We start from the raw sequence: 26,818 nt of genomic DNA, 5'->3' as shown, positions 1-26,818 counted from the left end.
AAGCCATCTTACCGATCTTCTCCAGGTGATATGGTATAACCACAGAGTTCTGCAGACTTTCTATTTGGTTTGTCCTTTAGGAACCTACAGAAAAAAAAATGATAAAGGTTCTTTGAGTTCAGCCAGAAGTCAGAGTCTGATTTCAGTGAGTACACATACAAGAGTATGTGGGACAAATTGTGTTGGGGTCCCTGTATTCTGCAGTACAATGTTTGTGTATATGGAGGTATATACACCACTTGGACTCTTGGACTCTTGACACTTTCAGGATCTCTTTTTTTCTATGATTTTGAAAACACAAAATTAATCCCAAGGTTCTCACTATAGTCCCTGGAAGCTCTGTAATAGAAAACTAGGTGGTATCATCCTTAGGTTAAAAATAAAAGTAGACAGCCTGGTCTACAGAATGAGTTCCAGGACAGGAAAATGTCTTTTTGCCGAGAAAATCTGTCTTGAAAAAAACTGACTAAATAAGGAGCAGTGGTTTCTCAGTGCTGTCCAGGCTATAAACAAACCAACAACAATGTGGAGCAGTGGTTTCTCAGTACTGTCCAGGCTATAAACAAACCAACAACAATGTGGAGCAGTGGTTTCTCAGTACTGTCCAGGCTATAAACAAACAAACAACAATGTGGAGCAGTGGTTTCTCAGTGCTGTCCAGGCTAAACTCTGAACAGTTGTGGAGTGAAAGACCCCCTTTGCGCTTATCTTTGCCCCATGAAGAGATGGATTATACCCATCTGGTAGACTAAGGTCTAATTCACAGGACAAAACTTAACATTGCTAATACTATGAAGAGAAAGTGATGGAGCACGATTCAAAACCATATCAGGCTAACCTGAATGACAACAAAGTACCAGCCAAACTGCAGGGATCATAACTCTTCTAGGTTAGAGGTTCTTTCATTACTTTTTCCCTTTTTATCTATGCACCAACCCATCTATCTATCTATCTATCTATCTATCTATCTATCTATCATCTTACAAACCAACTGCAGTTTCCACTCCCTCCTGTCCTCTGGTTGCCTCCCCTCTGCTCTTCGCAATCTACTCCTCTTCTGTATCTGTTCAGAGAGAGACAGGCCTCCCGTGGGTATCAACAAAGCATGGCATATTCAGGTTGCCATAAGATCTTCCATTATTAATCATGACAACTTTCAGCATTCTTCCTCTGTTGTCCCTGGTCTGCCCACCTCAGAACAAGCACTCAATTACTTGATCATAGAGATAGGATATGAACCACTAAAGACCATGTTACACAGCTCCTCTAGGAGATGGCAAGAGGACATAGTCAAGCTTAGTACACTTCTTGTCCTTCAAAAGAGGAAGATAACTGTGTCCTCACTCCCCATTCCTGAATATTACCTGATCTCCACACAGATTTTTCTCTCTTTTGATCTGTTATTGTTCTTTTCCAGATGGCCTTCTCTTCTTATGAAGATGTTTACTGCCTGGAAATACAGAGAGCAGTGAGAAGGTAAAATACTTGTGAGGCTTTGCCGTAAAAAACATAAATCTTCTCTACTACCACAAAATTAAAGGAAGCCATGCCTAACTGGCCAGGTAGTTGTCTTGGAATGCTCCAGGTAATTAAGAACTGTTAAAGTTGCCAGGCGGTGGTGGCTTGCGCCTTTAATCCCAGCACTCGGGAGGCAGAGGCAGAAGGATCTCTGTGAGGTTAAGGCCTGTCTTGTCTACAGAGCTAGTTCTGAGAAACCTTGTCTCAAAAAAAAAAAAGAACTGTTACAGATTCTTGAGTTCCATGCTGGGACTCTGAAGTTGAGGCTCTTATACAGAATGCTGGATTATACTCCATAGGTAAGGAATTCCAGCTTCAGGAAATGAGCAGAAAAAGACCCTGAGAGAGGACTGAGAGCAGTAGTTAGGATCATTCTCATCCCCTACAGATGTAAAGGACCTCACTTCCCCTTTTGTCTGATAGTCTGGGGAGCTGCAGATGGAGAGGGGGTATACTTTGTCAGTAAATTAAATTTGTGAAGAGGATGGACAGTGAGCAGCAGCAGCAGTTTGTAAAGTATCAGTGTGAGAACATTGTCAGACTCTCCCCAGTGCTCCGTCACTGGAGCAATCTCTTGGATAGTTTCCAAGGCAAAGAATCCTTCCCAGATTTTTGGAATACATTCCCCTTCTGAGAGGACAAATCTTCCTTGGGATATGAATACAGAATTATGGTTAAAATGTGTTCTTGCTGATACCTAATCTTAGCATCCTGATATGGCTGCCTGAAGAAGCAAGACTAACAAGCACTACTGATTTCTGAAGGGAAAGGGAGAGTATCACTCCTCCCAGAGGATCCTCCTCTTCTTTCAGAGTTCTCATAAGCCTCCTTCAGGTTACTTTTTTTTCTTTAATAACCAATAAGCAAATAGCTTAGCAAGCAGGACTATTTCCCTACTGTTTCTGTGGGAGAAGGAAAAGCTGTGACTCTTCACCCAGAGTCATGTCCTTCAGGACTGGAACTCCGACTCATGGTGTTTGGTGTCTAATACCCTGTTGAAAAGACTCAGCATAAAGTAAGGGAAATGCCCCATTGATCATTCTGCCTAGAGTCACACAGAGACAGGAACTGAGGAAAACTGTGGCAGAGGTCTATTTCTGTGGAGGTCAGGTAGAGTCTTAATCTTTACTCAGAGTCTTTCCAGTCCTCCTTAGAGATCTATTCCTGATTTTTCTCCATGTAGGAATTAAAGTGAAAAATCCAAGTCAGTATCAGAAGTCAAGTTATTACCTCTCTTATTCCCTGAACATTTCAGGGTCGTAGCAAAAGACTTCATGGCCTAGAGCAATGTTTCTCAACCTGTGTATCAAATGACCCTTTCACACAAGTCATATATCAGACATTTACATTACAGTTCAGAACAGTACCAAAATCACAGTTATACAGAAGTAATGAAGATAATTTTATGACTGGGGGGTCACCACAACATGAGAAACTGTATTAAAGAGTTGTACAATTAGGAAGGTTGAGAATCACTGGCCTAGAGCCTAAATAAGAAATTTCCTGGGCACGGAGCACTGACATTCTATCTCAATTTCTATAGCGGAGGGGATGGCAACAAGGTTGCTCTCTCAAGTTCTTCCTTTTCAAGGTTCAAATTGCATCTTTGTATATTTGGCTTGAAAATTCGTTTATTCATGTGGACTGAAAATGAAGTTGAAAATATACTACAATGTTCATTATTTTCTTAGGAAAAAACCTCTAGAAACAGTAGACTCCTCATAATGCCTGAGATGAATGCTGTTTGAAAAAGTGGAACAACCTCTCTCTATCTGAGGAGAAGAGGTAGGCCCCAAATTCCTCCATGTTTCTTGGAGTTGGGACTGTTCCCCTGCCAGCCATAATTCAGCAACCTGACCAAACAAACAAACAACAACAACAAAAAACTCATCTCCCTTGAACTCTGGGCACAGAAGGCAGAAACAAACAACATGAACCTATTTTCCTTTGGTCTCCCTGGAGGTCCTACATTAGTAAGTGAGGCTTTTTATGCCTCTTTCTGTGGAAAGAAAAGGCTCATATTATCCTTTAGCACCTTTCCACTCAAAGCTGAAGTACCTCCAATGTGCTGAGTTTAGCTCCTTCCCTAAAAGCCTCTCTCAACCATGAAAGGATTCACACACCCCTATTATTTGTGTTGCACACCAAGTTTCCCAATCTTCCATCAATGTCCTTCCAAGGCCCTCTATTTACATTCCTCCAGACGTGGACTTAGACCCTGCTGACCCAGGGAGTCTGCCCACTCTCAATGTCTTACTGCTTTCAGTATCCTAGGTGAAAGCTGGGAACAGAACACGACTTGCCCTTTCTGGATCATTTCTGAGATGAATGCTGGGCAGACCCCTATATATGTGGGTCTGGTCGCTCCTCAACTTCTTATTTCACTCTTAAACCTCTCTTCTCAACATTTCCGGAGGTTGGAACCTGTGCTCCACTAAGCCCTCTCACGAAAGGCCTTACCTCCCTTAGGCTTCGGACAGGAAGCTCCAGGTAGCAAACACCAAGCTGGAACAGACTGGATGCCTTTGGGGCAGCAGTCTGAGCAAAGGGAATGGGCCACACCTCTTTTTGTCCAGAGAAAGCCTCCCCTTTTTCTGAGGCTCCTCCCACTCAAGGCTGAAACTGCTCCTGATAAACCGGTTTCGCGTTTTTTTCTCAAAAACCTCAAGTCCCATAGTCCTGATATTGAGCTTGTGGAAACAATGTTTAGACTTACAACCTTGCTTAGAGATTCCTAGGACCACAATTTCGTCAAAGAGGACTAAAGCCTTATTATTTCTGCAGAGGTGGGAAGGCTGCCATCCAACCTTCATGCTCCTCCCCTCCAGATTAGGAATTCTTCTGAGTCTTGGCCTGTCCAGAAAGCCTGTGATCCCACAGACTTCTGACATTGAATTTGAGGAAACAATGTTTAGAGCTGCAACATTGCCTAGAAATTCCCAGGGCACAGCCTGGTTAAGGAGCATTGTCACTTAACTCTTTCTATAGTACTCAGAAAACCTTCCTTCTATTCTTCCATTAGGACCATAAGCTTTAAAGCTAGCATTCTCCCAAGATGAGTGTGGGAGAATCCTACCTCCTCCAAATAATTCACTGCCACCAGCCAACAAGATACAAACTACAAATAGCAGATCCTTCACCCTTTCTGGATGCTTCCTCCTAAGAATTCTGGGGAAGGTGAGGCCCAAATCCTTGTACATGTAAGGGAGTAGGATATTCCCAAAGCCCCATGAAGAACTTCCATTCACTCTTCAGAGGGTCTCTCCTCAATATTTCTCAATCCTGGGGCCACTTCCTTTGCTGACCTGGATCCAGCCCATTCCTTAAAATATTCATCTTCCTTGTATTTCCCACATGGGATTCAGGGAAACAATTATTTCATCCAAAATTGACATGCAACCTCTAGGCTTTAGGGAAACTGCTTAAAAACACATGAGTGGAGGCCATAATATTTATGGGAAAAGGGAAAACTGACAATCCTCAACTGCCATTGTATTTGCCTTGATGTTTACCAAGGTTAGAACTATACAATCCAAAAGCCTCCATCCCCCTAGTCTATCAATATGTAATCCAACAAACAGCACACTGCTTTTCCAGCCCATAGTGCAACAGAGAGATGATTGCCAGGGTAGACAATGTCAGCTCCATTCTTTTTTTGGAAGAGGGATGCCTCTTAATCCCCCCTGGAACCCTGATAGTTCTCCCTCACTTGAATGTTTGCCTTGTCTGGGAATCCTTTCCAGCAGTCCTAAGTCCAACACACCCCCAAATCCCCACCTCTTTTAGATTGGGATCATGACACTACTAAAAATAAGGATTTTGAGCCATGACCTGAAGCAGAGTACCCTGAGGTGCAAAAGATGATGTTTTCACTGTTTCTGTGAAGGAAAAGAAGATTCTATTCTTAAGACCATTGTTTACACTGAAGGATATGCTTCATAAGGGAGTGAAACCACAGACGAAAAAGCTGCAAACCCGCTTGTATTCCAGAAATGGAACATGGGGAAAATAATTAGAACTGTGATAGCCTGGAGCCCCCACTGTCAGGAGGAAGTACCCTGGCGAGTGGGGCTGGACTTATGTAATGGCTTTGGGTGAGGAAAATATTCATATTCTTCACTCAAGTTCTACCTCCTCAGGACTCAAACTCCAGCTCTCTTTCCAAACTCTCAATTTCCTTGACCTTGCAGGACAAGCCCAGGAAAGCATACATTGTTTCACCTTCTTTTATCTAGGCAGGGATGGCTTCTTGGGAGGGCACAGGCAGAATAATTCTATCTGTGGGAGTCTAGAACACAGCGAATTTTCCCAGACCTCCTATAAGGTAAGGCCTTCATGATGATGCTGAGAAAGCAAAGACTTGGATAGGAATGAACTGCTCAAAGCTGCAAGCAGGACCCTGGTAATTGTCTCTTCTAACCTTTGTGGTTAAACATTCCTGAAGTGATGCTTAGGTTGCTGCTGTTTTATCAGAAACTAAGATACCAGAACAGTTTTCCACACATGGAGAGCAATAGCCTTAAAAGGCTCTAACTTCAGTATATCACTTATGTTATGGTTTTGACCCTTTCTCGGGTTTTCTAGAGGATTTGGTATAAAAAAAACTGTAAAAGGGGAGACCTTGTCCACCATTATTTGTAAGGGGAAATTGTTGGCCGCCTTATCCTAGAAATGTTCCACACATCTGATGAATGAATACACAGAAAACTTTTTTTAAAATCCTTATATAGACTCTTCAATACAGCGCTTTTCTTTGGGGCAGCACAGTCCATTCTGTCTTTGGGGTATTTTCTTTGTTTACCTTTATTAAATAAACTTCTATTTAAACTGTCTAAGTTTCTTGAGTAACTGAATTCATTCCTCCAAGAAGACAAGAACCAAGAGATCTCTATAAAACCCACAATATTTTTCCCGGGCTGGAAATCCTTCCTTAGCGATCTGTGTACAGATGATCTCAAGACATGAAAATCTGGGAAACAAACTAGTGTGAGTCATGGCCAGGAATGGAGATTCTTTCAGCAACTTTCTTTGCATGTGGGACCAACACCCTCATCTTCCTGTAGGGAAAGGCTCCTACTCACTCATTACTAGAACTCCTTACCTGTCAACCCAAGTTCAGTCCAAAATCTGAAAGCCTTATATCCCTCCAGCTTTCAACTGTACAACCCATCAAATTTCCATCTTCCCTTTCAAATAATTTATAAGAAGCCTTGAACTCTTTGTCTAGTACTGAACACACAAGCTCTCAGACTTGTGTCTGAGATAGATGCCTTCTGTGAAAGGTCTAATCTTATTTTTTCTATTTCTATTGTCCTTTGTGCTCCAATAATATTTGACCAGTCAGTGTAACCGACTTTCTTTTTTGTTAAAAAGGAATATTGGAGTAGAGCGATGGCACAACAATTAAGGTCACAGGCTACTTGTCCAGAGGTCCCAGAGTGAATTCCCAGAACCCTAATGGCAGTTCAAATGTGTCTGTAACTCCAGCCCCAGAGCATCCAAATTCCTCTTCTGACCTCCGTGATTATGAGGCACACCTATAGTCTATATATGAATGCAAGAAAAACACTCTTACACATAAAAATAAAATAAGAAAAAATAAGATAGAAATGCCTATCCAGTCTGCAACATTCCCCACCTCCTCCCCTTTGCTTTTTCTGCTGTTTTCCAAAGCTAGCCAAGCAGGAATAGACTATGAGGTTAGATCTCAGCAAAGGAGGAACAGCCGAGCCCCTCTGGTGTTAAGGATAAAAGTTGGAGACCTTATCTGCTGGATGTGCTTCCTCCACCATTTCAGTGAGAGTTCAACACCCTTTTGATCAGAAGTAAAGTTGTCATATCCGGACACTTTATTCAAGTTAGAGATATTTTTCTTTGAAACCCTAAGACTACTTCTAACAACATTTAGGGAACTACATCGTTTAATATGTTTCCCTAAATGTACCGGACCCAGAGGCTCCCAGGCCGTCTCCTTGGGAATGTGGGTTTTCCCAGTGAGAGAAAAAGCTCTATCTCTTTCCTCCCCATCCTCATACTCCCCTCAGAAAAAGTCTTACCTTGGGGTCCAATAAGTGAGAAAACAGGCTCTATCCCCTCCCTTTCCGTCCTCATAAGCCCTTCAGAAAAACCTTACCTTGGGCTCCAAGCAGGGAACACAGAATGACAATGGTAAAAGCAAGGAAACTGCCTGATCAGGTGAAACTGGTTTACCCCTATAAGGATTTCTCTGGTCCCTCCCAGCACTTTCCTAAAGACTTCCTCTCAATGGCTATCTAGACAGGGTAACCCCTGACCCAAATGAAGTCAACTTTCAAGTAGCCTTCTTTCAAAGTCCCCGCACAAAATCAGATAAGGAAATGGTTTCATCTTAAACCTATACTAGACCCAATCTAGCACACTCACCTCCTTAAAAATGCAGTTTCCCTCAGACTCCAAACATAGAACTAGGTGGCTGAGTTTAGTACAAAAATTTGTCGAGATTTGTGGAGCCACTACATAGGCAAATTGTATCGGAAGCAAGCTTTTTCTGAGAGCAAATGTCATGCTCCAACTGCTCTTTCACTGACTTCCCAGCCCTGCTAACCAGAGTCTATCTGCATATAAAATCGCTTCACTTCCCTTTAACTCCCAAACTGTAACCCTAGAAACTACTTTATTTGCTCTGTTTGAAGACTTTCTGGGTTATCTGTTTTAGAAGAAAAATCAAGATCCTCTGTACCTTTAGAGAAAGCCAAAGCTCCTAATCTTCTTTCAGAGTCCTCTCAGTCTCAGAGGCTCTTCTTGATGTTTCCAAGGCTAAGATTCATCTCTCTGCTGTCACAGTTTCAGCCCAGTCCCCCCAAATATTGCTTCACTTCCCCTAGGCTTCCTAATGGCACTCCTATTACTTATAGAAGCTGTGACAGGAAATTGAATCTCAAGGGGTTAATGCTTAAGAAGAGAGGATTAGGAGTTCTGTTTCTCCAGGACAGGGGAGATTGCTCAGTCCTCACCCAAAGTCCTTCCTTTAATATTTCACAAACTTAGGACTGTTTTACTGCAGACCAGAGTCCAGCGCCTTGCATCCCCCCGCCCAGACTCTAGATACTGAAGTCAGGAAAGATTACAAGTCTTATCATGTTGTGCTTCAGGGAAAACTGCAGTAACCCAGGGAACTCCGTACTCTCTACAGCAGTGGTAAGAGAGGCTTTTAGTTCAAATTTGGAACATTTTGTTCATGATTGGCCAGGTTTAGATAACCTCCTTCACCTTCTGTGAAACATAAACCTCAGAATTGCCAAATGGAATTCAGAAAACAGTGTAGGTAGGCACCTTGAGCCTTCTTGATGGCAACCAAAGCCCAATGAGATTATCATGTTCTATCTGAACAGAGATCCCTCTCTTTTGGTTTCTTACTTGATGGTTACCAAGTCAAAGACTACACTTTCAGCTGAGCAAAGTTTGATCTTTTCAGAGGAAAATCTTCCTCCCTTGGACTTCCATAACAGAAGTCAGAGTATGCCAAATCTAGGAACCCTGCCTTCCACCTTCCAAAGAGAATTGCTGAGGAAGAGCATTGCTAAGGATGTGTGGAGTGGAAAAACTTGGTTCTAGCTTAGAATTTTCTTCTTTTTTGAGGCACTGTCTGGGCTCTTTGGGCCTGAGTTCTTTGGATCCTGGAAACCCTCTCCATTCTAAAAAGGGCAAGTTAGGAGTGAGAGAATGGACTTTGATTCCTCTATTTCTAGGGTCTTAGCCCTGCAAGTGTGACTGAGATTGTAGGCATATAGTCAATTCTCTGCAGGATGGCGATAGTTATAGAGAAACCTCATAAGACTCAGAATGCCTCCGTTTTTCTTTTTATTTATTTTTCTTTCTCCTGTGATTGTTCTGTCCCTCAGGCAATGATACTCTCTGGTTTTAGGTCATTCCTCACTCCCAGCTTCACCTCTTCTTTTGTATTGCCAACATGTATCATATGAAAACATAACATGGAGCTTCCCAGAACAACTGTCTGGACAATCAGAGCAGACAACACCATTTTTTCTCAGGTGTGGAAAAGCATACTCTCCTTAGGTGACATATTTATCACTCAAGGATGGAATTACTCCTTCAAATGATGAGAGTTGAGCCCCCTCTGGAACCTACATATCACTCACCCTGCCCAGAGTCTATCAGGGATATAGTCTGTAACTAATGCCCAACTGTGTCTATAAATAAGGATGTTAGAGAAAGAATAAATCGATCCCTCAGAGTCCTCCTAGTGGTGAGTTCAGACTCCTGTGCCTACTTAACACCAGTTCCTTATGCCTCCCATGATGCAGTCCTGGAAACCACACACCAGTCAGCCTGCCTGAAATATTCCAGGTAAGAGAGCTGGGAAAGGTAGAAACAGAACTCTAAAGGCAAGGAAGGTAAAGGTTCCCAAATCGTCCTCATTGTCCTTATTGGCATCCCTCAAGATCCCCCCCCCTTAGCATTTGCCAAGGTTAGACATTTTTCAGACCTACCGGAAGTCTAAGTAATATTCTGAAACAGCTTACTTCCCTGAACTCTGTATATGGCACTCATAGAAACAAATATTTCAATATAGGGCCTAGGTAGGAGCCTCTGGTGGCAACTTTCTGGACAAGTTAGACTCACCCCTCCCATAAGCATTCCTGTGTAGGATAAAACTGCTCCATTCCAAGCTGGGCGATGGCGGCGCACGCCTTTAGTCCCAGCACTCGGGAGGCAGAGGCACGCGGATCTCTGTGAGTTCGAGACCAGCCTAGTCTACAAGAGCTAGTTCTAGGACAGGCTCCAAAGCCACAGAGAAACCCTGTCTCAAAAAAAAAAGACTGCTCCATTCCTCCCACAGTGACCTCTGCCTTAGGTGTAGGACTTTACCCCTAGTTATCTGAGTCTCTTCCCCTCACAAAGAATCAAGCAAAGAAAGAAAGAACAAAAGAGAGAGAACACAAAGAGAAAGCTGAAGAAATGAAGGAAAGAGAAAGAGAAATAAAGGAAGGAAAAGAAAGAGAAAGAAAGGAAGGAAAGAGAAAGAGAAAGAGAAAGAGAAAGAGAAAGAGAAAGAGAAAGAGAAAGAAAGGAAAGAGAGAGAGAGAGCACATGAGCAAACAAGAAGAAAAGCTCTCATCTCCCTTAGGCAAACAGGCTGAACTCAGGAAATTGTTTAGGGGTCACAGCCTGCTTCTAGGAAGAAACAGTTAAGGAAGTAGTAGATATACTACTCTCATATATCTGTTGCAAGAAAGGTCTCTGTAGTAAGAGGAACGGGCTGGCTGTGTCCTGTTGCCTGGCTAGCTTAGCCCCCAAAATAACCACACAGAAATTGTATTAATTAAATTACTGCCTGGCCCATTATATCTAGCCTCTTCTTGGCCAACTCTCACATCCTGATCTAACCCATTTCTATCAATCGGTGTATCACCACGAGGTCATGGCTTACAGGGAAAGATTCTAACCTATGTCCATCTCAGGGGGGAGATTCATGGCATCTGCCACACTGCTATTCTTCCCAGAATTCTGTTCTGTCTTTCTGCCTACCTGAATTCCCCCCTATACTAGGCCAAGGCAGTTTCTTTAATAACCAATGAAAGCAACACAAATACAGAAGGACCTCCTACACCCAGGCCCCCAGTCATCAGCCAGCAGCCTTTTGTTCTTTATTCAGAATCCGCTCACACATACTGCCTCCCTTGATATTTCCCAAGGGTATGAGATCTTCCCCCAAGATCCTGAGGCCTGACACCAAGCAAAAGCTTGACCATCTTCAGGCAGCAACAATGGCACTGGAAAGCGAGTACAAAACTTGAAGCTCAATTTCCACTCACTGGGTTAAGGGGTTCAAAAGCTGGGACTCTAGTACCCACTGATTCTATGGTGAAAATGGAAGTGGTGGGGGAGGTCCTTCTGTCTATGTGTTGCTTTTATTGGTGTGCCATTGTAGTGGACTAAATCCATATAAAACATGAGAGGGCTTGGAAAAGAACTCTAGACACACACACACACACACACACACGTGCACAAAGTTAGCTGCATTTTTTTCAGCTGGCAGAGACCTTCAGAATATGGCATTTAAAATGTTTTAATAACTTAGGACTTTTCATGACAATGAGACACATCTACTCCTGACAGCATAAGCTACTTCAAAAGGATGATGGGCATAAAGGAGGCTCCTTATAGAGTTTGATAGCCATTTGGGCAAGAAACTGATATTGCCTGGACTGCTTAACTGGACATGCAGGATCCACAGAGAAATGACTGCTGAACTTGCCTAAAGGTGAGACGACCCTTCAGGGTTCCTGCTTCATGAGAGAGTCTGTGAGACATTTTGCAGGACACAGAAGAAAGTGACTGACAAACTGCCAATATAGATAGAACTATCTTTGAAATTTCCTGCTTCGTGGAAGAGTCTGCTGGATATTATGAGCCTGTAGGCTGAAGATGGATGCCCCAGTGGTACAGAAGAACATTGGGTGACTGTCCAGGTAGTGAGATGTCTCTGTCATTCCTAGAGTTTTGGAAATTGCTTACAATGTACTTCCTGTTTACTTAGGTAATATTATATCCTTCTGGAGTCTTTGATGGATTTGAAGAATAGATAGAAGTAGACATAGTTTTTTTTAATTATGATAAAAAATAAAGTATATGTAAATATTATAACTGTAATTATTGCTTGATAACTTTTTTGTTATAGGTAATTTTACTATGTTAAAGCTTTCCTTTTTCTTTAAATAGAAAAGGGGAAATGGTGTGGGGGGTCCTTCTGTCTATGTGTTGCTTTTATTAGTTAATGACTAAAAAAATTGGTTTGGCCTATATCATGGGAGAAGGAAGGCAGAGTCAGGGAAAAGCCTTGGGGCTGCCACCAGAGACAGATGTGCTGAAATTTTAGCCAGTAAGTCACAGCCATATGGTGATACATGATTAACAGCCAATAGGAATCTAGAGATAATGGGCCAAGCAGTTATTTAATTAATACATTTTCTGTGTAGTTATTACGGCTCTAAGCTAGCAGGGTGGCTAAGAAACAACAAGAAGCTCTCCACTTCTCCAACATGGAAATCTCTTTCTCCTTTCTTATGGCCCCCCAGTGACCTCCCCTATTAGTACTGAAAGGCATAAATTCCAGAATTTATTTACTTCACTGGCCTCTTGCTTCACTTACAGAAAGCCTCACTATCTCGAGACTGACACGACGGCACTAGGCAGCCAGTACAAGCCAAGACCACCACTGACCCACGTATCTACCCCCACAATCAACCACCTCCACTGACTTAACAGTCTAGGCAGCCCTCCAGCACTATTTCTCCAGAAAGGTGGGAGTACCTTGCTCTGTCCTCAAGATGCCCTGACAGCTTCTCCCCACTTCCTAGTCAGTATTACACAAGGCAGAACTTCTAGAAAATGTTGTCCAATTCCAATCACAAAAAGCACTGTGACCCTCACACTCATGCTTTGAATGTGACCACCTGTACCAGTGGCAAATGGCACTGGAGCCATTATATACTAGCTCCTCCAAACTTTCCTCTATTCCTGTGGTAGAAGAAAAATCCCTCCTCCCTCCTCTGGGTCTCACACCCTTTGATAGTTCAAAGTCACAGCTTCTGCCTCCCAAACCAGGTTTTATGTCCTTCACGACAGCCTACTTGCCTGAAAAAGGGCATGAAGCAAAAGAAAAACTGTAATCAATAAACAATCCCTGATGCTCCAGGCCAGAGATACGATGGATGCCAACTCTAGTGCCTCCTACTTGTTATGAGAGGGACTTGCACATTCTTTTCTTGATTGGTCAGGTTTAGGACCATGCCTTATGCTAATGTGAAGCCACATTCTTCTGAATCTGTGGATGGAGCTCTGGAACAGGAACTACCCAGCTCTCTGACTTCTGGGGTTCAGGGGGCAGTCAGAGCTCAAATCGCTGGTATTACCACTAGTTGAACTGAAAGCACTTCCTTTCCACCTTCTTATTCCTGAACTGGTTCTATACTCTGTCAGTATATTTTGATCATATTCGTTCCCCCCTGCCAACATTACCAATATCTTCCCCATCTTCCTACCCAGACAACTTCATTCTGTGTCCCCAGCACCTCTCAAAAAAATAAAAATAAGATAAAATAAAATAGCAAAACAAACCAATAACAACAACAACAAACCAATAAGATACAAGCTGCAAAAACAAAAGCACACAGAAACAAGGAATTCGTTTTTTGTTGAGCAACTATTCATGGGCATAAGGCCTGCCTTAGAGTGTGTTTGATAAACCTAGGAACACTTAGTTGAGAAAAATAGATTTTTTTCTTTTCCAGAATGTATCAATTGCAAACAGTTTCTTTGTTAGTCATGGGAATTTTTGTCTGCTTACCCCTCTTCAGACAAAGATGTTGTCAGGTTTAAACTTATACAGGTCTTCTGCATGAAATCTTTGAATTCACATTTGTATAAACCCTGTTGTGTCTGGCAAATACCACATGTGGCTCTTAAAATCTTTCTCACTCTTCTTCTGCATAGATCATTGAGGCTTCATAAGAAGAGTTTTATAAAGACATCTTATTTAGGTCTGAGTACCCCAAAGTTCTAACTCTCTCTACATTGTCCAACTGTGGGTCTCATTGCATTATGTCATTCAGAGTAATTTTATTGCTATGTTCCTTTAGCACAATGATAGTAGTTGGTTTTATTTTAGATTCTATGTAATCTCAGGTTCTTTTCACTTTAGCAGTGTTTGGTATGGGTTCCATTTCATGGAGTCAACAAGAAATCTAATTAAATTCTTTTCTGCCTTATCATTTTGTTGAAGAGTGGCCCCCAGAAACACCTCCAGGAACTCAGAGTGACCAATGGGGTAACTGAAACCATGGCTCTGGCAACACCATGAGGAGTAAACATCTGAGCCATGGATCCACTGGAAATTGGAAGACTGATCACCAGAAAGACAGACATCCCCAACTATACCACCCAGAGAAAAAGATGGGTAGACAAGGTAATAACATATGCAACACCACCAAGAGAAACATGACACCAATAAAAACTAGTGGCCCTACAACAGCAAAACTTAAACACCGAAATATAGATGAAGCAAAATAAAATGACCTAAAAAATAACTTTAGGAGATGTTTGAGGCTCTTGAAGAAGAAATTAAATTATCTCAAGGAAAAGATGGACAAAAAAATTGCAAGACATCAACAAATCCCTTAAAGAAAACCAAGAAAAAGAAATCAAACATAAGAAAGAATCTATTCAAGATTTGAAAACTGAAATAGAGGCAAAAAAGAAAACACAAGATGAGGGAATTATAAAAATGGAAATTATTCAGGAGGATGTGTATATGTTTGTCTTTGGATTCACCTTCTTATTTAGCTTCTCTAGGATCGCGAATTATATAGGCTCAATGTCCTTTATTTATGGCTAGAAACAAAATATGAGTGAGTACATCCCATGTTCCTCTTTTTGGGTCTGGCTTACCTCACTCAGGATAGTGTTTTCTATTACCATCCATTTGTATGCAAAATTCAATAAGTCCTTGTTTTTTTACTGCTGAGTAGTACTCTAATATGTATATATTCCATACTTTCTTCATCCATTCTTCCATTGAAGGGCATCTAGGTTGTTTCCAGGTTCTGGCTATTACAAACAATGCTGCTACGAATATTAACCTTCATCAGGTGATGAAAGGAGACAGAGACAGAGACCCACATTGGAGCACCGGACATAAATCTCAATGTCCAAATCAGGATCAGAAGGAGAGAGAGTATGAGCAAGGAACTCAGGACCGCGAGGGGTGCACCCACACACTGAGACAATGGGGATGTTCTATCGGGAACCCACTAAGGCCAGCTGGCCTGGGTCTGAAAAAGCATGGGATAAAACCGGACTTGCTGAACATAGCAGACAATGAGGACTACTGAGAACTCAAGAACAATGGCAATGGGTTTTTGATCCTACTGCATGTACTGGCTTTGGGGGAGCCTAGGCAGTTTGGATGCTCACCTTACTAGACCTGGATGGAGGTGGATGGTCCTTGGACTTCCCACATGTCAGGGAACCCTGATTGCTCTTCGAGCTGATGAGGGAGGGGGACTTGATCGGGGGAGTGGGAGGGAAATGGGAGGCGGTGGCTGGGAGGAGGCAGAAATCTTTAATAAATAAATAAATAAATTTAAAAAAATAAATAAAAATGGAAATTATAAGAAAATGATTAGAAACCACAAATGTAAGCATAAACAGCAGAGTATAAGAGATGGAAGTGAGAATCTCAAGTACTAAAGATACAAGAGAAGAAATAGACTCATCAGTCAAAGAAAACATTAAATCTTACAGAAGCTTGACACAAAATATCCAGGAAAAGATCAAATTTAAGAATAATAGGGATAGAACAAGGAGAAGTCCAACTCAAAAGCACAGAAAATATATTTAACAAAATCATAGAAGAAAACTTTCCCAACCTAAAGAAAGATAGGCCTATGAAGATACAAGAAGTTTACAGAACACCAAATAGACTGGATCAAAAAAGTCCACTTGCCACATAATAATCAAAACACTAAACATACAGAATAAAGAAGCATTATTAAGAGCTGCAAAGGAAAAAGGCTAAGACACATATAAAGGCAGACCTATCAGAATTACACTGGACTTCTCAATGGAAAGAAATAATGAAAGCCAGAAGGTCCTGGTCAAGCGTTATGCAGACATTAAGAGACCATGGATGCCTGCCCAGGCTTCTATACCCAGCAAAACTTTCAATTATCATAGAGGACAAAACAAGATATTCTATTACAAAACCAGGTTTAACCAATACCTATCCACAAACCCAGCCCTACACAAAGTACTAGAAGGAAAACTCGAACCCAAAGAATTTGGCTACATCAACAAAAACACAGACAACAGCTGATCTCACAAAAGCAAATCCCAAGGAAGGGGAAAACACACAAAATAAAATCACAAGTGAAAACTAAAATAACAGGAGATAGCAATCACTGGTTGCTAATATCCCTTAATATAAATGGACTCAACTCACCTATGAAAAGACATAGGCTAACGGATTGGATACGAAAATAGAATCCATCTTTTTGTAGCATATAAGAAACATACCTCAACCTCAGAGATAGACAATGCCTGAGAGTAAGGTGTTGGGAAATTTTTTTTTCAATGAAATGGACATAAGAAAAAAGCTGGTACAGCTATCCTAATATATAACAAAATAGGCTTCTAACTAAAATCAATCAAAAGAGAAAAATAAGGGCATCTCATATTAGTCACATACAAAAAGAGGAAATCTCAATACTGAACATCTATGCCGTGAATACAAGGGCACTCTCATATATAGAAGAAATACTTCTAAAGCTTAAATCACACATTAAACCCCACACACTAATAGCTGGAGACTTGAACACCATACTCCCACCAATGGACACTTCTGTCAGACAGAAAATTGACAGAGAAATAAGGTAAATAATAGATATTATGATTCAAATGGATTGAACAGACATATGTAGAACATTCCATCCAAACACAAAAGAGTACACTTTATTCTCAGCTCCTCATGGAACCTTCTCAAAAACTGACCACATACTAGATAACAAAACAAACTTCAAAAGATACAAAAAATGTTATAACCCCATGTGTCTTATCAGATCACCATGGATTAAAATTAGAATTCAACAGCAACACTAAATCCAGAAAGCCCACAAACACACAGAAATTAAACAATGCTCACTTGAAACACCAATGGGTCAAGGAAAAAATAAAGAAAAAAAATAAAAACTTCCTAAAATTCAATGAAAATAACCACATAACATATTCAAATTTATGGGACACAATAAAGGCAGTGTTAAGAGGAAAGTTCTTAGCTCTAAATGCCAATATAATGAAGCTGGAAAAATCCCACACAAGTGAATTAACAGAATATTTGAAAACTTTATAACAAAAAGAAGCAAACTTACCTGGCAAAACTAGATGGCAGGAAACAATCAAATTTAGAGTTCAAATCAACAGAATAGAAACAAAGAAAATAATACAAAGAATCAATAAGACAAAGAAAAAGAATTGCAGGACACTCTCACTCATGAACATGATGCAAAAGTACTCAATAAAATACTAGTAAGTTGAATTCAAGAACACATCAGAAAAGTCATTCACAATGATCAAGTCGGCTTCATCACAGAGATGCAGGGATGGTTCAACATATGAAAATCTCTCAATGTAATCCATCATATAAATAAACTGAAAAAGAAACCCACATGATTTTTTCATTAGATGCTGAAAAAGCCTTTGACAAAATACTCCATCCCTTCATGATAAAGTTCTGGGGAAATTCACAGCATTCCCACTGAAATCAGAAACAGGAAAAGGTTGTCCACTCTCTCCATATCTATTCCATATAGTTTTTGAGTTTCTAAAGAGAAATAAGACAACAAATGGAGATCAAGGGAATACACATCAGAAAAGAAGAAGACAAACTTTCACTACTTGCAGATAATACTATAATTTACTTAAGCAACCCCCCAAATTCTACCATGGATCTTCTACAACTCATAAACTTTCAGTTATGTAGCAGGATACAAGATCAAATTCAAAATTCAAAAAAATCAGTAGCCCTCCTTTACACAGATGATAAATAGGCTGAAAAAGAAATTAGAGAAACATTACCCTTTATGATAGCATAAAATATCTTAGAATAACTCTAACCAAACAAGTGAAGATCTGTATAACAAGAACTTTATATCTTTAAATCTTTGAAGAAAGAAATTGAAGAAGACACTAGAAAATGGAAAGATCCCCCATATATGCTTCTATATGCTATTGGAATAAAAAAGATGAGTATAAAATTTAATGATAATCCAGCGAGGATTTCTATTTATTTTATGTCATATACATGTTAGGGTATGGAAGTAGCAAAAGGAATGCAGAAATGACGAAATTATACTATAATATATATATATATATACGTTTTTCTATCTATATATACATATATTTATATATATATTCTCTATATATATTCTATTTCTACCTTTATGATAATTTATATCAAGTTGGCACACAGGAAAGAGGGAATGTCAACTGAGGAATGTCTAAGTCGTATCAGCCAATGGGTACATGTATAAGGGCATTTTCTAGATTTCAAATTGATGGATGGATGCATGCTCAGTTCACTGTGTGAGGTACCACCCCTAGGCAAATGGGCCAGGGCTGTGTAAGAATTCTAGGTGAAATACACAAACACACACACACACACACACACACACACACACACACTATAATTACATTAGGTAGTAGAAAGAATATACTGCTGTATATTCCTACCTGAGAAACAGCAAATGCAAAAAAAAATGTAGACTATTATTTCAATTTTTAATAAACAAAATAGGACCCTATAGCTCTTACTCATGTGAGAATATATAGATACATAAACTTTCATCAACATATATAATTTTGTGTTTATATGTGTAAATGTTTTTCAGTTTGCTTCCTGTTGCTTTGATAAAGACCATAAACCAAGGCAACTCAGACTTTAGGGAGTTTTCTTCTGTTTACATATCCTGATCACAGTCTATCATGAAAGGAAATCACAGCAGAAACACAAAACAGGAACTTGGCTGAATACAGGAACTGAAGCAGAAACCATGAAGGAACAATGCTTACTGGTTTATTTCCATGGCTTGTTCAACCTGCTTTCTTATAAGACCTAGACCAACTGCTAATGGCTGACACCATCCACAGTAGGTTGGGCACTTCTGCATCAATCATTATTCAAGAAAACATCCAAGAGACTTGCCCATGAACCAATCAATTTCATGGAAGCATTTTCTCAGTTAAAGTTTCCTCTTCTCAAGTGATTCTAAAACTGGACAAAAAACTAACTAGAACAATGAGAATGAATTGAAATGTGAAACAATACATGCTTTTAAGGAACTTGCGTGGCATACTTACGTGGATTTGCATTTCTCAGTGATCTTCTCACACAAACATATTTGATAATGGAAGTTATTGGACAGGGAATGATTGAATTGGGGAAATTAGAAGCCAACTAACAACATAAAGACATATGATAAGACTGAACAAATGACAACTGAATATGACCACAGACAATTAAATATATAAAGTATATTTAAATCATTTTAATAAATATTTGCAAATTATGAGATAATCTGGAATAAATGAGATTTTAGACACTGTCACCATATGATAAGTTCATCCACAGAAAACAGTTTCTTTATTTCTATTAGAAGTGAAACAAAATATGTTTTCCCATGACTTTTATTTACAATTTTATTTCTAAGTAATTGGTCTCTACATTAGTACAAACTAATACTGAGTGAGTCTGCCTTTACTGAACAAAATAGACATTTTCAACAATAGTATTTATTGTCAATTTTACTGTTTGCACTTCTATTGAACTATCCAGACTAATGTTATACCCACAAGGTTAAAATAATTAATTGACCAAAATGTAGCTATCATTCAGAATGTATTATTAATACACTAGTTGTAATAAATCAATTTAAATTATTAGTGCTCTCGTGATAGTAACCAATGTGTGTGCCTTAATTACCCAATCATTTATTTTTGAAATGTGTATGTTTAAAACCAATATCTTTAGCAAAGACTGGTGAAATGTTCTATCTACTCGTTTAAGTTTTATATTATAAAAATGAGACATTTAACTATTCAGCAAAGTATGAAAATGGAAACCATAAAAAGGAAATAGTGGCAGAGACTCTTTCTGAATTGGTTTCACTGTGACGGGGACTTAAAGTACAGTAGAGCAAAGAGTCTTGTAGGCTGGAGGAAGATGGATAGAAGTAAGCAAAAAAAAACTAAGAAAGGAAGAGTTTGATATATTCAAAGAGATATAAGAAGTGTTTTAGACTATAGTAAAAAGACAGGGGATGGGTGTCCAATATTCAGGACCTATGTTGTAAAAGGCAAGCAGGGGATCTCAGAGAAGAAACAGTCCATGTAGTATTCTACAGATGAAAGAAAGTTACTAAAATGTCAGTGAAAGGAAATTCACTAGAAAAATTTATATTACAAAAGATTACATATGCTAAAAATAAATTTTGTTACAATATTTTCACATTAAACCATCAATCACATTAATGAATTCCTAAAAATATTTTTGAAATACTTTAAAGGTGGATAGTATTATGAGGAAACATATGCTAAGTTAAATGCCCAGGTTTTGGATATTTGTTTGTCTCTGAATGTGGAAGAGGAATGAAGAAGTTCAGAAATTAATAAAAATGATGCTTTTCCATACTACGTAAACGTCAGAAGTAATTTACAAGGAAAAGCCATATACTAGATTATAGACCTTATGAATGACACCCTCTAGAATGTATACCACTTTCTATTTCATAAGGAAGGATGTGATATAGGAGACCTTTGTAAGTCGGCTTAGGAAATAGTTGAGTCTTCACTATCTCAACTGTCTCAAAAGCAGTTAGGTTTTTGGTATGGTCTAAAGCAGGTCTACTAACGTATTGGGCCAGTAACCCAACCTTGTATCTAGTCACAAGGAGCACAACCATTTTAAACAATCTCTATGATTCAGCTAAACATGGTTTCTAGCCAAGATCCCTCTTCTGACAATCTAACTCTGGATTCCAACTGTATACTGAACACTTTCACCAGATAATCCTTAACATCACTATATCTATGTTTGCTGCCAACCTTCAAGTACACCCTTTTTCATCTTTACTCCTAATCCAAATCACAACAAAACTTCTCGCATTGATCCCCAATCTCAATTAAGAGGAATATATTTGTACTGGTTGGCTGTTTTTTGATAAACTTGCCCTACTCTAGGGCCATTTGGGAAGTCAGAACCTCAACTGAGTAAAAATTCCCATGAGATCAGTCTGAGGCAAGTCTATGGAGCATTTTCTTAATAAATAATTGGTGTGGCAAGCCTATGCTATTGAAGGCTGTGCTATATGGGTGGGTGATCTTGGGTATATACAATTCAAATCAAGAAAGCCATGGGAGCAAGCCAGTAAGCATTGTTCCTTCTTGGCCTGTACTGCAATTCCTGCTTCTAGGTTCCTGTCTTGATCTCTCTACATGACTTCCCTAAACAATGGTCTAAGATCTGGAAGCGGAAGCAAAATAAACCCTTTCATCCCCCTGTTGCATTTAGCCATAGCCAGTATAACAGTAATATAAAGCAAACTAGGACACTATCATGCCTCATCAGGAACCTCCAGGACTCAGAATATGTATGCACTTCTCTACCATTTTATAAAACTTTTCTATAGTTTCCAGGATCCTTTCTACCCCTCTGTTCTCTCACATACTATCCAAATTAAATGTATTGTGATTTTGCTCTGCTTTGTATGTACTATTCTTATTGACTTATAAGTTCATCAAATTGTTATGGAGAAACAAGAAAACAAAAGGGTGAATCATTAAATCAAAAGAGTGAATAGTCATATTCAGGGATTTGAATTGTATGACATGTCCTTTGTCTTATTTATCCATATAGAAAAATTCTAGAGTATAATTGTTTATGTAGCTTTTTAATTCCCATGGGAGAGTGCCATGGCTAAAATTAACATAGAAATCTTGTTTTGATATACAAACACCATCTTCAAGGCAATAGTATTCTCAACAACATGATGTATCAGGCTTTAGGTTTGAATCCAACAGACCCCATTTGTTTCAGGGAGAATTCTGTCATTTACATCTTCTTGCAAAAGTTTACATCTTTGTAAACTTACCCCAGATAGAATCTAATGTGAATGGAGGAGGCCAGCTGCTGCAGCATTATAGTATCTACTCCTTAGTGCGCTGACACTTAAAAATCCAAAAGAAACATCTGAGTTGGGTACACCCATATTATTATTTTTGTTTTGTTTTAGAAATGTTCATTACTTTTTTTTATTTGCAATGTCATTTTTATACCAAGTCCGAAGAAATCCCCACCTCTGTTTAACCCTATGTTGCTTCATACTGTCTTCATTGCTCCCTGTCTGCCTGCCTCAGCTGAAGTCATAAAATATTTACCCTAGACACTAACATAATTCCAGTCTATAGAGGAACTCCATCAAGGAAGGAAACTAAACATCCTTCAGTAAGCTTCAAGAATGTTCCAGGCCTGACACAGAATGAAGAACACCGAACTACCACAGTAGCCAAAAGAAATGGATCAACCAAATGGACGCCGGATACATTGTTGTGTCCTTGTGAATGAACATAGGTGTGACTCACTGACCCAATCCATTATTAGACCTGACTGGACCACACTGAAACATCTGACTGGTAGTGATGACTCAGTATTCCCAAATTCTATTTACAAGGGTCTTCTTTTCAGCACAAACCTTACCTATATTCTGCACTTTTAAAAAATATTACATTTGAATCATTTCCTACCCTCTGTCGAATTTGGAGTTTAGGATTGAGAAGCATTGCCATTTAGTCTTTTCATAGTTTCTGTAAACTTACCTTCATTCACTCAATGATAATGTTCTGATTGAACATTCACCCTAGCTCTTAAAAAACTTTGCCAAATCTTTGTTTCTTCCAGTAAAAAGAAAATGTTTCAGTCTCTTAAGTCATGTCCATAGGAGCCTTACTATTCTGGGGATCATTGCCTTAATCTTGCTCTCTATAGAAGGTGTTATTGATCTTTTGCTTAAGAAAGTAAGAAAATGGCAGAATTGGAGTCAAGGGTGAGCTGCTGAATGCTGCTAAGGCCCAAGTCTGTAAATCATTCTCTAGGGAGTATGAATGATGTTTGATTCTGTCCCAGAAAGGACAAAAGAAGAAAAATTTCTCTTGAGTGTCATGTCCTTTTAAAAATGTGAATCTAGCTATAAGATAGTGCCCCTCATAACAAACTCACCTTCTATTAAGCTTCCCTGAGAATTTTTAAAGGGAAAACAATCAAAGCAAAACAGAGGGACTCCACAGATCAAGAAAGTAGAGTTTGGAAACTTTTTACAAAGCATTGTAATGTTCAATATCAAGGGAAGAACACAGAATGATGCAACAAATAATGCCACTAGAAGAGACCCATAGCTCGCAGAGGAGGATGCAGTATTGATATGCTCAATATAGTAGATTCCTGCTTTGGGGAGGAATAAACAATGGAAAACAACAGAAGAAGGTTGCTTTGAAATGAGGGTATAGTAACAAACTTCCAGCATCCCAGGAAATCCTGCAATGAAATCTCCTAAGGGATGGAACAAGACAATCCTCATACAATGAAGACACATCTCACATTGTGTTTTATTTTCATGTCTAGTTCCTTATGCTTCCATTATGTGAACATGGCAGGATTTTTTCCAGTAAGACATTTCGGAATAGCAGGAAATGAACTGAAAGTACCTAAGGCTGAGCGGAGTTGGAGCAATGTGCACTCTAGATAAATGCTTATTGAGTGCTGGCATGCACCAGCTACATGACGTTGGGGGTAATTCTCAAGCACTAGGAACCTGAGTTTGCTCCTCTCAGAATCAGTTTTGAGAGATGTGACAGCACAGTAAAACTTCATTGACTGTGCATAAATCACCTGGTACAGTGCCAAGAATTATTGATAGTTTAGTGAATGGTGGGGTGAACCCTGCCATCCTCTCCCTCAGGTTTTCATATTGTTGTTTGTAATTCAGAAAAGAGGTAGTTCAACATGGTAAAGCATATCAAAACAATGAAAAAATGAGCATTACAAATAAAAGTCGTGATATTTTCCATGTTAGATGACAAATGATTGTATAATTGAAGCTTAACTATACACTAATTAAAGTACTGTAACTCAGTCAAAGGTAACTCAGGATTCTTAGAATTCAGTCAAAGACTAACTTTTTTCTCCCTTCTAGCTGCTCATTTTCTGGATATACTTTTAAATTAATACCAGGAAATCCATGACCCGGATTAGATTTAGACAAATAGCAAGATGAAATAATAATAGAATGGGTCCTGTCTCTCCCAGACCAGGAAAAGAAAAGACAGCCTGATGGTATCGGGGCATCAGTCCAAGAGATTCACACATTACTCCCCAGATTTTTTTTTCAGTTCTTGTGAGTATAATAACATTTAGTGCATGTACTGACAGGACTAGAGCACCTTCTACACTGACAAGATCAAGAACCCTCTCTTGTTTATCCCAAATGCCAAGAAAACTGCTCAGAGTAATTTTCATTTAATGGTTGTCTTTCTTCTACAAGACTCTGTTTGTATGGTCCCTGAAACTTTCTATGCCTTAATATAAAATTATGTCGAAAAGAGTTAGGAGTCTACCAAGTCTCCAGGAAAATTGTTCTGACTTTTGCTCCTGATGGGTAGTTCTTTTTTCTTGTTTATTCTTTTGTTTTCCTATATCATATAAGACATTTCACCTTGTTCTTGATACAGTAGTTCTCTGTAGATTCTATAATTCTCTGAGTAGGTGTGTGTCTAGCTTTATCCATGTTTTCTGTGCTATTAAAGTAGTATCATCCAAAGATAAATAGTCAACTAACATTTCATAAATGAATGAGTCAGTGAGCTAAGATTGTTTTTGCTAAAATTTACTGTTATGTTTCTGTTTTTGTTTTTTCAGTAAGCCCCACAAATAATAAAACACAACATTTAACTTTACAGAATAGAAGATTATGTAAATCTAAGAAGAAAACATTACCCAGTTTTGTTCTCTATATTTTCCAAAAACATAATAAATAGTATGGAACATGTGATCAAGGTCATTCATAACTTAGATCTCAAAGCCAATAAATTTCTACTGCAAGAAATAACATTTGCTAGTTTATCGCAAATGAAAAATAATAATCCCGTCATAAGGTATATAAAACAATGTTGTGCTCCACTGTTTTCTACTCAAGCTAACTTTCACCTTCCATTACATAGACTTTTGACTCCTCTTTTCAAACTCAGAGTGAATACATTAAAAAACAAATCCATCACTCTGAGTACAAGCTGGAAATGTATGCCCTGAAGTCAATGTGACTTGACTTATATTTGGAGACATACTTTGGGCCCAAACCCTCTCTTCCTCTTCTCTTAAAGCCTCTTCATACAAAAATAAAAAAGAAAGTGGGTCACGCTCATTGATCCTTGCCAAAAATTCCAGAACTTTCATCTTGGTTGTTTCAGCATGAGCTCTTGGACCCCACAAGAACTCAAAGCATGGGGGATGACTGTTAGACACCTGCTGATATGTCAAATAATTTTGTTGTACCAAGTCTCTTGTCAGAAATTTTCTGGGCTCTCCATAGATGGGGTGCACTTCCCCATCATATATTCCCATTGTATTCAGGAATTCCCAGATACTTTCTTCAGAAGCACAGTTCCCTTCTATGAATATCAAGCCAAGAATAAATATAAGGAAGCCATTTCTAGGCATTCTTTGATGTCCACTTAGCTTTTCTTCATAGGTGAGGTTCAGTGAATTGGCAAAGTTATAGGAGTTTCTTATGGCATAGTCTTCCTTTATATCAATACCAAAAAGCATGTATAGGCACTTAGATGCATCCATAAAGATCACATGGAATTGTTTCCTGTATTCTTTGCTGATAATCTCTAACATTTCTGCTTTTGTGATAGGTTCCTTCATTTGGTACTTGAAAATCATAGCATATACTAAATCGGTCATCTTTTCTTTTAGTTGACTATTCAACAAAGATTGAGTGTCTTTTGAAGACTGGATAATGCCTGGACTCTCTTCATCCTCTGTGTGGTTATTTTCTTCATCTAAAGTTCTTTGAAATGTGGATGCAATGGAACTCTGAGCTTTCTGAGGGGTCAGTATTCCTGAATCATACCCCTCTTCCTCAGTGCACTGAAACAGAAAGGAGCTGGAGAATGTGGTGGGGAAGGTAGGTGTCAATGTAGGTAAAGAGACATTTAAATAGGAAAAAGGTATGGAAGCTGTATCATAGTTATCATATTCTCTCATTTCCTCATCTTTCTCCTCATCTCCTTCTTCTTTTTCATACTCTTCCCACTCTTCCATTTCCTTCTCCTTTTCATTCTCTTCTTCCTCACCTTCTTCCCCTAACTCTTTATTTTTTTCCTCTTTTTCCTCTTCCTTTTTCCCATCTCTTCCTTCTCCCCCCTCCTCACTCTCCTCCTCCTCCTCCTCCTCCTCCTCCTCCTCCTCCTCCTCCTCTTCTTCTTCTTCTTCTTCTTCTTCTTCTTCTTCTTCTTCTTCCTCCTCCTCCTCCTCCTCTTCTTCTTCCTCTTCTTCTTCCTCTGCACCCTCCTTCTCCCCATTCTCCTCTTCTTCAGGTATGGGAACCAATACAAACATCAAATCCTTCACTTCATTTGGATCCTGAAAATCACCCTCCAGACGAAGACATAAACACTTTTGATAACGGCGCAT

At 39.3% G+C, this 26,818-nt stretch overlaps 1 protein-coding gene across 1 annotated transcript; it reads right to left on the bottom strand.

The window, feature by feature from the left end:
* Positions 1–8: 8 nt before the first annotated feature.
* Positions 9–26,818, bottom strand: LOC142841662 (uncharacterized). Its single transcript, XM_075958561.1, has 3 exons — positions 25,465–26,818; positions 1,923–2,166; positions 9–84 (listed from the first exon to the last, which is right to left on the bottom strand). Exons 1-3 carry the CDS (start codon positions 26,816–26,818, stop codon positions 9–11), a joined length of 1,674 nt encoding a protein of 557 aa, XP_075814676.1.

The sequence above is a fragment of the Microtus pennsylvanicus genome, chromosome X, assembly GCF_037038515.1.
Source record: "Microtus pennsylvanicus isolate mMicPen1 chromosome X, mMicPen1.hap1, whole genome shotgun sequence".
Lineage (NCBI taxonomy): Eukaryota > Metazoa > Chordata > Mammalia > Rodentia > Cricetidae > Microtus > Microtus pennsylvanicus.
This window is presented reverse-complemented; position numbering and strand designations above follow the sequence as displayed.

Coding starts and splice junctions, on each gene's coding strand:
- LOC142841662 (XM_075958561.1), bottom strand. CDS start 26,818: ATGCGCCGTTATCAAAAGTGTTTATGTCTTCGTCTGGAGGGTGATTTT. Junction 2,167..25,464: donor AGAGAGGGTTTGGGCCCAAA/GTATGTCTCCAA, acceptor TCATATCCCAAG/GAAGATTTGTCCTCTCAGAA. Junction 85..1,922: donor ACTATCAGACAAAAGGGGAA/GTGAGGTCCTTT, acceptor TTTTTTCTGTAG/GTTCCTAAAGGACAAACCAA.